General features: G+C 45.0%; 1 protein-coding gene across 4 annotated transcripts in view; it reads left to right on the forward strand.

Annotated features, from left to right (window-relative positions):
• Positions 1 to 156: 156 nt before the first annotated feature.
• The window catches only part of Casp2 (caspase 2), a 19,442-nt gene continuing 7,208 nt past the window's right edge, over positions 157 to 12,390 (forward strand). For 3 of the 4 annotated variants that reach the window (XM_017797030.2, XM_029561357.1, XM_017797031.2), the window contains exons 1-7: positions 199 to 370; positions 3,276 to 3,426; positions 3,712 to 3,879; positions 4,025 to 4,106; positions 4,668 to 4,762; positions 5,009 to 5,185; positions 9,935 to 10,063. In XM_017797030.2, the coding sequence (XP_017652519.1) occupies positions 297 to 370; positions 3,276 to 3,426; positions 3,712 to 3,879; positions 4,025 to 4,106; positions 4,668 to 4,762; positions 5,009 to 5,185; positions 9,935 to 10,063 (876 nt within the window). In that variant the 5' untranslated portion in view covers positions 199 to 296. Of the gene's footprint in view, positions 371 to 3,275; positions 3,427 to 3,711; positions 3,880 to 4,024; positions 4,107 to 4,667; positions 4,763 to 5,008; positions 5,186 to 9,934; positions 10,064 to 12,390 lie in introns of all 4 variants that reach the window. The other variant, XM_008828618.2, reaches the window with a different exon arrangement.

A 12,390-nucleotide genomic window follows, 5' to 3' on the forward strand; every position in this document is an offset into this window, starting at 1 on the left:
GGAATCAATAACCAATCAGATTCCCAGGTCGGAGAGGCCTCGCTCTTTTCCCCGCCCCTTCCCGTTCCGCCCAGCGCCTTCTCTGTCCCGATTGGGCAGCACGACTCCCGTCGGGCCCACTGCGCTTGCGCACGCCCCGGCTACGATGGGGGTGGGGCCTGCTGCGTCGGGGCGGGGCGGGGCCGGGCGTAGGCGCGGCGCGCGTGGGAGGCGGGGGGAGGCATGCGAGGGGCGGGCGAGGCCTGGCGTTTGTTTGGATCGTGGGCTGTGCGTGTGCAGCCCGGGAAAAGGTGCAAATGGCGGCACGGAGCGCGGGGTCGCAGCCGGCGGTGTACCGGAAGGGGCTGATGGAGGCTGACCGGAGGGGCAGGTGAGGCGCGCGGGGCGGCGGTGCTGCCAGGGCCGGGCCCTGTCGGAGGCCCAGCAGCCCTCACCCAGGTACCCCTGTATCCGCAGGGTCCCCTCTAACGACGAGGGCGGGAGGTCCGGCCGAACCCGGGGCTGCTCGGAGGCCGGCTCTGCAGCCGCTGGGCCTGGGCCACGGCAGAGGCTGCGGCATCCTCCCTTTGTCCCGCCGGGGTCTGCAGAAGCGCGGGGCTTGCGGGGCCCCCTGGGTCTCGGAAAAGATGCTCGGTCCTTAGTCTCTGCAGTTCTCGTGGGAGGAGTTAAATCCTTGTCGCCCTAAAAGTCGGAGAGACTTGGAGGCTTCGCTGCTCCGCCTGATGTGATGTGCATTCACTGTGTGGTGTCCTGGACCGCTTTCCGTATAATGGGTTTTGTTTTGTTTCCTTTTTCTTTTTTTCCAAAGAATTCCGTACAGATTGGAGAATTTGAGACCTTTGAGGGGATTAGGTGATTCCTGTGCCTCTGCTGCGTCCCTGGTGGTTCAGTTTCAACGCAAACATCACCCAGGAGGACACATTTGAATGCTTGCTGTCCAAACCTATAAGGTTAACTTAAAAACTGAACTGCCAGAGGACACAATTAAAACTTTAGAACTCCCTTGGTGTCGTTTTTCTCCACTCCCGCCTTCCATAGGTGCTCTAAAACTCCGGGCGATTAGAAATTTGGAAAGTTTATTGTTTAAGGCTCTCATGGTATGAAATGGAGGAAGTAGCAGGTGAGCGTGGAGACGCTTAAGTTAAAAACCGATGACTGGTTCAAAATCAGGCTTAGAACTTGAGAGAGTTCGGTAATGGGGGTTGATTAGTAAATTGTGACTGTGGATGAGATTACCTAGGGAAGAGGCTCCTTATTCAAGGGAGTCCTAATGCAGTGTCAGTATTTATGGGCTGCCAGGCCTGTAATGCTGTATCCCGGAGGCCACCGTGAATTGAAGGTCAGCTTGGTCTGCATAGAGGGTTCCAGATCTAACCCCATCTCAAAAAGAAGGAAAAAACAAGGCCAGGTGAAAGGAAACAGGAGCATGGTAGTCAGGACTTGGAGAGAAGGATGTGAAAACGAAGGGAGAGGTTGTTTTAAGGAGTGAATTCTGGTAAACTAACGAACTCTCTTCCACCATGGCTTATGTACACTGAGGAGCTACTCAGCGAGCAGCTCCAGTAATCACCTTACTTTTACTGGATTTTTGGGACTTCTTTGGTCCCGTGTAAGTTGATTTTTACGTGGGGTTTCAAATCTCTGCAGTCCTGATTACAGCAGGTCTTAATGAATTTTGAGACAGGGATGGATTCTGAGTACCTCCTCCCCATTGAGGCTCCTCCTCCCAGGACCCTGCTTTTCCATTTGACCATAGACTGCTGCCCAAGGATATCAAAGCCATGTGCTTGACATTTCGTTTATTGAAGATGCTTGTTTTCTTACCTATTTTACTCTTTGAAGTAAGTGTGCATTTTAAAATGGATTTTCAAACTGAGCCTGTTCTGATAGCCTGTTCACTGCCATCAAACCGTATCCACTATCCTGTATTTGAAAACTAAGCAAACTGGCGGTCTGGATTTATAGATATTGGGCACTGCTCGAGTTTGCTCTCATATTGCTGTGATGAAAACACTGACCAAAACCAGCTTGTGGAGGAAAGGGTTTATTGACCTTACAAGCACAGTCCATCATCCAGGGAAGCCAAGGCAGGAACTTGGGGCAGGAACCTGGAGCGTGGATGGTGGAGGATAGCTGCTTCCCTGGCCTGAGGGTGGCCAACTTTCTTATACAATACAGGACCACCTGCTGGGGTAGCGGCGCCCACAGTGGGCTGGCCCCACAGACATGACCACCTGCCAGTCCAATGGAGGCCAGTCCCCAGTTGAGGCTTCCTTCAGGTATGTCAGTTGACAACTAAAGCTATCCAGCACAGGCATGTAGATGGTATCTTTTGGACATGGGTTTCTTTCTCTCAGTTCATAAGCAAAGCTGGTCTCTTTCCAAACTGAGAGCAGAAGGAAGAGATTTGAAGCGCAGCTATGACTAGTAAATGACTGAGATTTAGCAGTTGCTTGCTCTGTCCCTGTGGGTGCAGGTTACACTGTTTGTGTTGGTACCACCTGCTGTGGCTTTCTGCTGTACTTTTCCATTTAGCCACACCTATAGATGCCTGCTCCTATCTAGTGTTATTTTGTCTGGAGAATTTAAACATTTAATATTTTATTTTTATTTTACATGTACGAATGTATTGCTGCATGTATGTAAGTGCACCCATGTTGTGCAATGCCCAAGGAAGTCTGAAGCAGACACCAGATTCTCCTGAACTGGAGAATTAGCCTCCATGTGGGTCCTGGAATCAATCCCAGGTCTTTGCAAGAGCAACCAGTGCTCTTAACCACTGAATCATCTCTCCAGCCCCTTAAGCATTGTTTGATAAAAAAACATAATTTGCATAAGCAATCTAGAGACTATCTTTGGCTGCTGGCTTTCTGTTTTGTATTTTATCCCTGTGCTGAGGTCACTGTAAACTTGTTCGCTTTCTAAGGTAGCCAACATGAAGTGTTTTCAAAGCTAGCTTTCAGAGGAGTGTTCCTTGGATATGTTTGTGGGTCTCTTTGGCCAAGATACATATGTCCATCTCCTAGTTGGACCACTCACATCTCAGATAATCTCACTTAAACTAAAGTCTGCAGAGAATTGCATGTTTTCTTGGGGTCAGTGTGTTATTGCTTGGTACGTTTTGATTTTAAGCAGATTCAGTAAAATCTGCCTGATGGTTCCGAGTCTGCTTTCCTCCCCCACTCCCACTTTTCTGTGTCCAGTCTTGTCCTTGATATCTCTCTCTCTCTCTCTCTCTCTCTCTCTCTCTCTCTCTCTCTCTCTCATAGCTGTAGGATACTGGCAGTGTGTGGTATGCATCCTGACCATCAGGAAACCCTGAAGAAGAACCGAGTGGTGCTGGCCAAACAGCTCCTGCTGAGCGAATTACTGGAACACCTCCTGGAGAAGGACATCATCACTCTGGAAATGAGGGAGCTTATTCAGGTATCAGAGATGAAAGGGAGAAGCCGAGAAGATGATTGGTGTTGGGGTGGGACACAGCATGAGACCATGCAAAGGATGTGACTTCCTGATTGAGGAAACCCAGTGCCCTTCTCACTGAGGATTTGACAGAAGAGACAAATGGATTAGACGGCCTCACCTGTGCATACTTTCCTGCACAAAGGAAATTCTAAGGTGGAGGGGAACACTAATCAGGGAAGCTCATGTGTAAAAATACATTACAACTGAATATATAAACATGGTTGATGTTTTATTCTTGCGCCTTAGGCCAAAGGAGGCAATTTCAGCCAGAATGTAGAGCTCCTCAACTTGCTGCCAAAGAGAGGCCCTCAGGCTTTTGATGCCTTCTGTGCAGCGCTGAGGGAGACCAAGCAGGGTCACTTGGAAGACTTGCTGCTCACAACCCTCTCTGATCTTCAGCATGTACTTCCACCGGTATGAATCCCTAGAAATGTATCCTGGGAAGGGTTAGTTTGGTGAGAAAGGATATGGTGGGACAGGGTGGGAGAGACTAGACTTCGTTTTATGGGATTGAACCATCTCTCTGAGGTCTTTCATGGTGAGTCCTGATCTCTTACAGTTGAGCTGTGACTACGACATGAGTCTCCCTTTCCCAGTGTGTGAGTCCTGCCCCCCTCACAAGCAACTCCGCCTGTCCACAGGTGAGAATTGATGGGATAAAAGGAATCTCACATGTGGAATTCCCTGTTTTTGACTGGTATATGGCTTTTCCCTAAGGGGAGGCATATTAAGAACAGTTCTTTGTGAATTTGCTACAGGCTAGCAGGACAGTTTAGAGGGCACATAAATTGGCCCATTTCCCTTCCATTGTAGGTAATATTTTCAAGACAGTTGGCTCTTTACGCAACTTAACACAGGGAGGAAATTCCTATATACGATTTGACTTGTCTTCTCTTAAAGCTGAATGAGAAAAGATGACATTTAGGGCTGCCTAGCTGCTGGTTGTGTAGTGATGTGATCAAAACTAGACTTTTCTCCGAAGTCCTTTCCATCATTCAGTGAGCTGAGTACCTGCTGTATGCAAGCCAAGTACAGAGGGCCCAGTGATGAGCTCAAGCCAAGATCTGCGCTCTCATGCTTAAAGATGAGGGGAGTAAGATCTGTGTTCATCAGAACCTCGGGTTAAAGAGCTGCCTAAAGCTCTAGTGTGTACTAGGATAATGCTAAACTGTGCTAGCTTCTGCTTTCTGTCTGTACCACAGATACTGTGGAACACTCCTTAGATAACGGAGATGGCCCTCCTTGCCTTCAAGTGAAGCCTTGCACTCCAGAGTTTTATCAGACACACTATCAGCTGGTGAGTTTTTAAGAGGGGCAGGCAGTTAGAGGCCTTTCCTGGCCCTCTGGACCTCATTTGCATGTTCCCTGCTGCCTTGTTAAAAGCCACTGCAGGTTGACTGTCTTCCTGGCATCTCCTGTTTCATGTTTTCACATGGTGTGGTTAAGGAAATTGTCCTGTGTTTGGGGGAAGGGTGTTGCATGGCTTGTTTTTTTGAGTAGTTTGTATCAAGATGCTCATGTCTAACTGGCCTCCTCCTTCCAGGCCTATAGGTTACAGTCTCGGCCTCGTGGCCTGGCCCTAGTGCTGAGTAATGTGCATTTCACTGGAGAGAAAGACCTGGAATTTCGCTCTGGAGGAGATGTGGACCACAGTACTCTAGTGACTCTCTTCAAGCTCTTGGGCTACAGCGTCCATGTTCTGCATGACCAGACTGCACAGGTACCTGAGGCTGGAAAGGTGGATAGTCAGAGGGCTGGGCTTGGCTTTGGGCCTATCTATCTCTGTTCCTCTGCCTGTTGGGTGTTTCTCACAAGTTTAGTCACTCCCTCTCCTGGGCTTCTCTTCTGCATCTAGTGAAGAAGAGCTAGGGCCAGCATCGACGTCCCAGGGTGGCTGTGCTTCATGAATAATAATAGTTCAGTTCTCACATTTATATGTTCAGACACTTGACTCCCAATCACTCAGAAAGTGATGAGACACTGCGATTCATCCAAACTGACTCAGAAAAGATATTTATAAATCAGGCTGCAGAGAACCTTTACTTGATGGTTGACTGTTACGGAAGAGCTCAGTGATTGTTTAAAGGTGTACTTTGTCAGATTTGGTTCTCGTACATGGTCGTTTGTAAGTGCAATTTAGTGGTAATCTCAGCATATGGGAAAGTTCTCGTTGGTCTTGTGTTAGGATAGATTGCTACTGGACAAGAATCTCATGCGTGATAAGTATTTCTTCATGGCTTAGTTCCCTTTGACCTGTTACTGAGCTGTGCTACCAACTTTTGTTATTTTTAGGATTTCTATTTTGAAATTGAAATTTGTACATTTATTATAAATTATTTTGGTTCCATAACAATACGTTGTTAAATTTGGCTTTGGGGCTTGTCAGTGATATAATAAAAATTTCCTAGCTGGTGTGGTGGTGGGTGCCTGTTATCCCAGCACTGGAAGGTGGTGGCATAAGCATCAAGTGTTCAACACCAGCCTCCTTTACATAATAAGTTCAAGGGTAGCTTGGGCTACATGAGACCCTATCTCAAAAAAATAAAATAAAATAAAATTTCTAGGAGATGCCTTTGACTTGTTGAGGTCGAGGAGTGTGGTTTTGTGTTCAGCATTTATTTTGTGGTTGGTACTTGTTTCTTAGCTATCCTGCTTCTATGAGAATACCACAGCACTGCGGGTATGACTGGTTTCATAACTGAGTGTCTAGGGGCTGTCCTTGACATGCTACTTTTGCCAGCTTGTCCACGACTGACCCACTCTTGCTTCAGAGCCATGGGTGGGGGGCTATGGCATGGCTCAGTGGTAGAACATTTGCCTAATGTATACAAGCCTCTGGATTTGATCTACTGCACTGCCTGAAAAAAAAATCTGTAGCTCACACCACCTTTTCTTTTTCATCAAATGAATTAAAGGCAGTAACTTGTCCGCCTCAGTCGCTACAGAAGGAATCCTGTGGGAAGCAAACAGAATGTTTGCTGTGTATGTTTTCTAAGAGGGTTGTGCTAGCCATTCCTTTTATTTTACTAGGAAACTATTAGTCTTGATTTTCTAAATTGTTTGCAGTTGACCAAGATCTTAGACGTTTGATACTTAAAAGATGTAATACTGAGTCATCAAGGTAACTGTGTACTGCTGTTTTTTTTTGAGAAATTCAGGAGACTTGATGAGTCTGTGAACCCTACTTCATAAATGCCATTCCCATTTTGGATGTACCTAAGGCAGATTGAAGGACTTAACTGAATTCTCACTCCCAGGTTTTTCTGTAACTTGAGTTGCAGGGAAGTTAAATTTTGAACACCTTATAATTTGAGGACTATGTTAGCAACCAAAAAAAATTTATGTGGTTCTCAGTTCAAGGGACTTCAAATAGATGAGCGGTCTTTTTATCAGAAGAGGAAGTCTGCCCTCATTCTGCTGAGGAGCTTATCTTCTTACAGGCTAAGCATTAAGAACCACCTGGGTAGGTGTGGTCAGAAGAATAAATAGAGCAGGGGAACTCAGTCTAGGCAGAGGGAGCAGTGTACAGACAAAATATGCATGTCATAAAACAGGTACTTGCCGTGAATATTGTAATGGGGCATTGGGAAACTCCGGAGTGCCCTCTTCCTGTGGGTCTCTGGAGGTTACCATTGACGTATGATTATGTGGTAAGCAAAGAAACAGAATCAGAAAACTTAAGAGCCTCTTTTTACCTTATCAATCCTTTTTGACTATAGAAATAATTCCCTTCAAATAGAAAATGGTATAATTAATCACATAGGATCCTTTTTACTGATAATGCCAAAGGAGAACACCAGTGTTCTCCCTGCTCACTTATATATTTAGTGTCTGATCGCAGTTTTGCATTGTTTCTACCTTAGGATGTAACTTGACTCTAGAATAACAGCCTAGCACATTAGCTAATGGAGGTACAGTCTAATGTGATACATTTTACTTTCATGGTATGCTATTTTTTTTTTAATTTGCTTACTCTTACGAGAGTGTAAAGACGAGCTATGGGTTATGTCTGGGAAATACATCTGCCTCTGTGTTTTGCATGTTTTTTCAGAGAAACCCCTTCATGTGGCCTCCAGCCCAAACATACCCAAGAGCTACCAACCCCGTTATTTATAGAAGTACTATGCTTTTATCTGAAATAAACCTACAGATCCTGTTTTAAGCTGTGCTACTTGTGGGAAAAGCCCCCAAATAATGAATCTGCAGTTGTTGGTTTCTTTATTGTCTTATGAAGTTACAGAGTGTGTGTGCTTTTACTTTATTGTCCTCTTAGTCGCTGACCTAATAGAGTCACCGAGGTTAAAATGCGCCTGAGTAGGTGCCCAACTGCATAATTGGTACTTCATTTTTCAGGAATGCTGACATTAGCTACTCTATAGAACACTCACAGGTGCATATCTCTTGAAGGTATATATTTTATAAATAAATAATGTTGTGGTTGGTCTTTTTATCCCCCAAATACATAGACTTTCTCAACAAAGCTACTTTCTCCATCTCCAGTTATATTGAGTCTTTCAAACTTTTTATTAGTATTTCAAGTATATGCAAACAGAAGTATTCCAAACAGTGCAGGGGTGATAGTGCTGTTTGTGATCCCAGCACTCTTGTAGGAGGCTGAGGCAAGAGGATCCAGAGTGCAAGGCAGCCTGGGCTTCATAGTAAGTTCCAGAGTAGCCTGAGCTGCACAGTGAGCCTCTGTCTCAGAAAAGAAAGCAGACGGATATTTCCAGATAAGTACATCTTTTTTTTTTTTTTTTTTAACTATTTTATTTACTATTTTTATTTTTTTACGTGTATGAGTGTTTTGCCTGCATGTAGGTAAGTGCACCCGTGTTGTGCAGTGCCCATAGAGGTCAGAAGAGACTGTCGGATCCCCTGGAATTGGAGTTACGGACAGTATCAGCTGCTATATGGGTGCTGGGGTTCGAACCTGGGTCTTCGGCAAGAACAGTCAGTGTTCTTAACCGCTGAGCCATCTCTCCAGCCCCCTAGTTCAGTACATCTTAAAAGCTTTAAAATAGGACTTAGTGAGAGGGTTGATGAAAATGATTTGCTGCAGTCCTGTCTTTCACGTTTCTCACAAGTTCTTCAGCGATGCTACCATTGCCCCTTGGGAACCACGCCCCCTTTAGAGCCTCTGAAACATGCTGTATAAGTGAAGTTTTTATTGAGGGAGGAGAGGGTGGTGAATGTGAAAGACTTGCTTGCTCTGACTGTTCTGCCTGGGTAGCAAATTTGTCTTCATTTATGTTTCCTTCATATTTGTAAGAAAATGAACCTTATTTTCCCTCTGCCCATCACAAGTAAGAAAGCAAGCCCAGACATCTTGAGTTGCAAATGGAGACATAGATTTAAAAATTACTATGTTAGATACTACATAACTTTCTGTTAGACAAACCAGTTGCTTAGACTGGTGTTATTTATGTATGACAAGTTAAGTTGGACCACCAAGTTGCTCAATAACATATTCTTTGAAAAAACGTTATTATTACTCTGCAATATTTCATTTAATCTTCGTAAACTAAGAGAAAATGTGCTTGTATTGATTTTCTTGTAAAGTGGAAATTGGACATTTGAGGGACTGAATACCTTGTTCTAAAATATGAATCAGGGTTCAAAACTCTGATCCCAGATCTATGTATTTAGCTGCCCTGAGTGGAGTCATTGGGGCGTGTTCTAAGCAAAGGGCTTTATACAGACATCAATTTCTGAGGCACTTAGAATCCAGACAGGTCCTGCTGTTCTCTGCTGTCTTGACACTCTTAGTCCTTTGTCACAGACTAGCTTATTTTCTTGTAACTGAGAAAGTCTTGTTCCTTGGGCCACTTATACATAAGGCCACTTACCTTAAGAGGATCCCTTAAAGGTCAGGGAATGAGTCAAAGCTGACAAGCTCAGGTAACGTGTGTGTGTGTGCGCGCGCGCGCGCGCATATGGGGCCCCAGGTTCATATTAGGAATCTTCCTAAATCGCTTTCCACTTTATTCGTTGAGGCAGAAGCTCTGTTTTTGAACCCAGCTCTTGCTGATGTGATTAGTGTGCCTAGCCAGCTAGCTCTGGGGATCCCATCTCTGCCTTCCAAGTGCTAGAATTACCACAGCAGCTCAGCATTTACATGCATGGGGGGCGGTGGCAAGCCCTGGTCCTCGTGCTTCAGTGGCAAGCACGCTATCTACAGAGCCATTTCGCCACCTCTCATGTAACTTCTTTAGGACCTCACTTTAGTACAGAGTTCTTACCCTACGTCAGTGACCTACTGCCCCATATTCAGTTTTCTAAAGTTACTCATCTTTCTTGTGAGTACACAGTTTCTTTCACCTTTCAGAGTGTTTCTGCCTTATTGACCACAGAAATATACAGAAAACATTTTATCTTTAACAGGATAGGGTTATTTTCAAATAAACCAGAGATTAGTATTTATGTTAGTACTGACTGTGGTGAGCAGCACTAAGAGGTATCTATCTTCTAGGAAATGCAAGAGAAACTCCAGAATTTTGCACAGTTCCCTGCACACCGGGTCACCGACTCCTGCATCGTGGCCCTGCTCTCACATGGTGTGGAAGGTGGCATATATGGTGTGGATGGCAAACTGCTTCAGGTACGTATAATATAGTGGAAGCTAACTATTGAAAATAGGCCACTCTTGTGGCTGGAGGGGTGGCTCGGTTAACCGTAAGAGGGATCACAGCTGTCTGTAACTCCAGTTCCAGATCTGATGCCTTCTTATGGCTTCTACAGGTACCAGACACACATGGTGCACTTACACAAAAATAAAGATAAATCTTAAAAAGAAGGTAGGCCAATGCCTCATGCTTGTCCATATGTATTAGTGACTTTTCTGTCGCCCTGACCAGATACCCAACAGGAAGCTACTTAGGGCAGGCTTTCTTTTGGCTCATAGTTTGAAAGGATGTCGTCCACTGCAGCAGCTCCACGGCACTGGGAGCATGAGGAGGTTTATTGTATCCTGGCAGCTGAATAGTGAATACTAGTATTGCAGGACATGGAGCATCTTCAGTATTTTCCAGAGCTGATCGATTTTTTATTTTATAATCATCAGTGTTGAGAACACTGCTTCACATGAATATGTAGCATAGAATGGCAGAAGTATGTTAGGGCCGTTTCAGAAATTTTTGGAAAATCTCTCCTAATCCCACTTTATGATACATTGAGCTTTTGTTGTTGTTGTTGCTTGTTGTTTTTGACAAGGTCTCCCTGTAGCCCCAGCTGGCTGGAACTTGCTCCATAGACCAGGCTGGCCTGGATCTCAGAGACCTGCCTACCTCTGCCTCCTGAGTGGTGGGATTAAAGGTGTGTGCCAATACTCCCAGCTCTATTTAACAATGTTTTATGAAACGAAAACATTCTAATCCAAAGATGGTTTTTTTATGTCCATGCTGAAGAATGATGGTAGAAAAATACTTTTTTAAGTCTTTGTTTTCTATAATTAGACCACTATGTTTCTGTAAAGAGAAAACTTTAATAAAGACACTGATTCATAACGTAAGGTCTTGATGACTATCGGAGCTAAGGTGGTTAAGGCAGCATTTGCTGACAGCATGTGCAGTGCAGAGTGCACATGTTCCATATTCAGAATTTTAGGCTGAAGCAAAGTCTTGGCAATAGCACACCCACCTGAGAGCATGATCAGAAACACCTCAGTCATTAACATTTGGTTTTGAATCAATTGGCCGTCATGCATTCAGAAACCTTTCTGTTGCCAAATCTTTTGATAGTCCCCGCGTTTAAACCTTCATATGAAACTGTGAGCCATAGTTTAAGAAACTGACACCCAAACACAAGAGTTATTAAATATAACCTTCTGTCTCTGGTTCTCAAAGTCTCAAGGACATCTCCTAATGAAAAATGTATCTCCAAGAATCTCAAGTCCCAACCGTTCCAACATTATTCAAAGTGTTCTAAGACTCAGGGTAGTCTCCTAACTGTGAATCCCTGTAAAATCAAAAAACAAATAATAGGGTCTGGAGATGGCTCGCAGTTAAGAGTACTGACTGCTCTTGAACAGTACCCAGGTTCAGATCCCAGCACCCACCTGGTGTCTAACAACCAACTGTAACTCCAGTTCTAGGGGATCTGGTATCCTTTTCTGCCCTCTGTGGGCATTGCACACATGGGTACACTTACATACATAACATACAAATAAATTTTAAATTTTTTTTTAATTAAAAGAAAATTATATGCTTTTCAATATATAGTGCCATAGGAGACTGTCACATTCCCAAAGAGAGGAATGCTGGCATAGCAAGGAAAGATTGGACCAGAGCAACACTGAAACCCATCTGGGCAAATACTAAACCCTGTGGCTCCCAGTCCAGCTTGTGGCACTCCTGGTGGCATCATCTGTGCTCCAGCTAACATGATTAGCTCCACCCTTCCAGCCTTGCCTGTGGCTCACGTGTGCTCCCTTGGGCCTGCTTCACTCAGTGCCAGCAGCGCTCCTTAGCAAATGCCCAGTGTTTGTGTCTCTGTTAGCTGGTGTTTCCATTTGCAGCTTAGACTTCACCCACTCAGGAATCCTGCATGGGTCTCCAGCCCTGCTGAGGCTGCATATTGCCTGGCTCAGTGGCTTTGGAACCTTGATGTAAGTGTCCTCGAGTCCTCCTTCCTCAGCATCTCTGCATGCTTGCAAAACCAGCATCTCCACTGCCAGCTCTAGGTGTAGCCCAGCCCTCTTGAACTCCAACTGCAGCAGCCTCTGCCTTTTAAGCTGAACCTTGGAAAAGATCTCTGGGCAGCCTCTTTCCAGCAGGGTATCCTGAAGGCTTATTTTTCCTTTAATGGCACTAGCCAAGCTCTCACCCCGTCTCCCTTTAACTGAGCTTCATAACTTTCATAACTTTGTTGTGTACCTCATTCCTCCCCCTCCTCTGCCAAGCAGTTAGTCCTTTTTTTTTTTTTTTTTGG

Source organism: Nannospalax galili, unplaced genomic scaffold (assembly GCF_000622305.1).
Source record: "Nannospalax galili isolate Female #2095 unplaced genomic scaffold, S.galili_v1.0 scaffold233, whole genome shotgun sequence".
NCBI classification, from domain to species: domain Eukaryota; kingdom Metazoa; phylum Chordata; class Mammalia; order Rodentia; family Spalacidae; genus Nannospalax; species Nannospalax galili.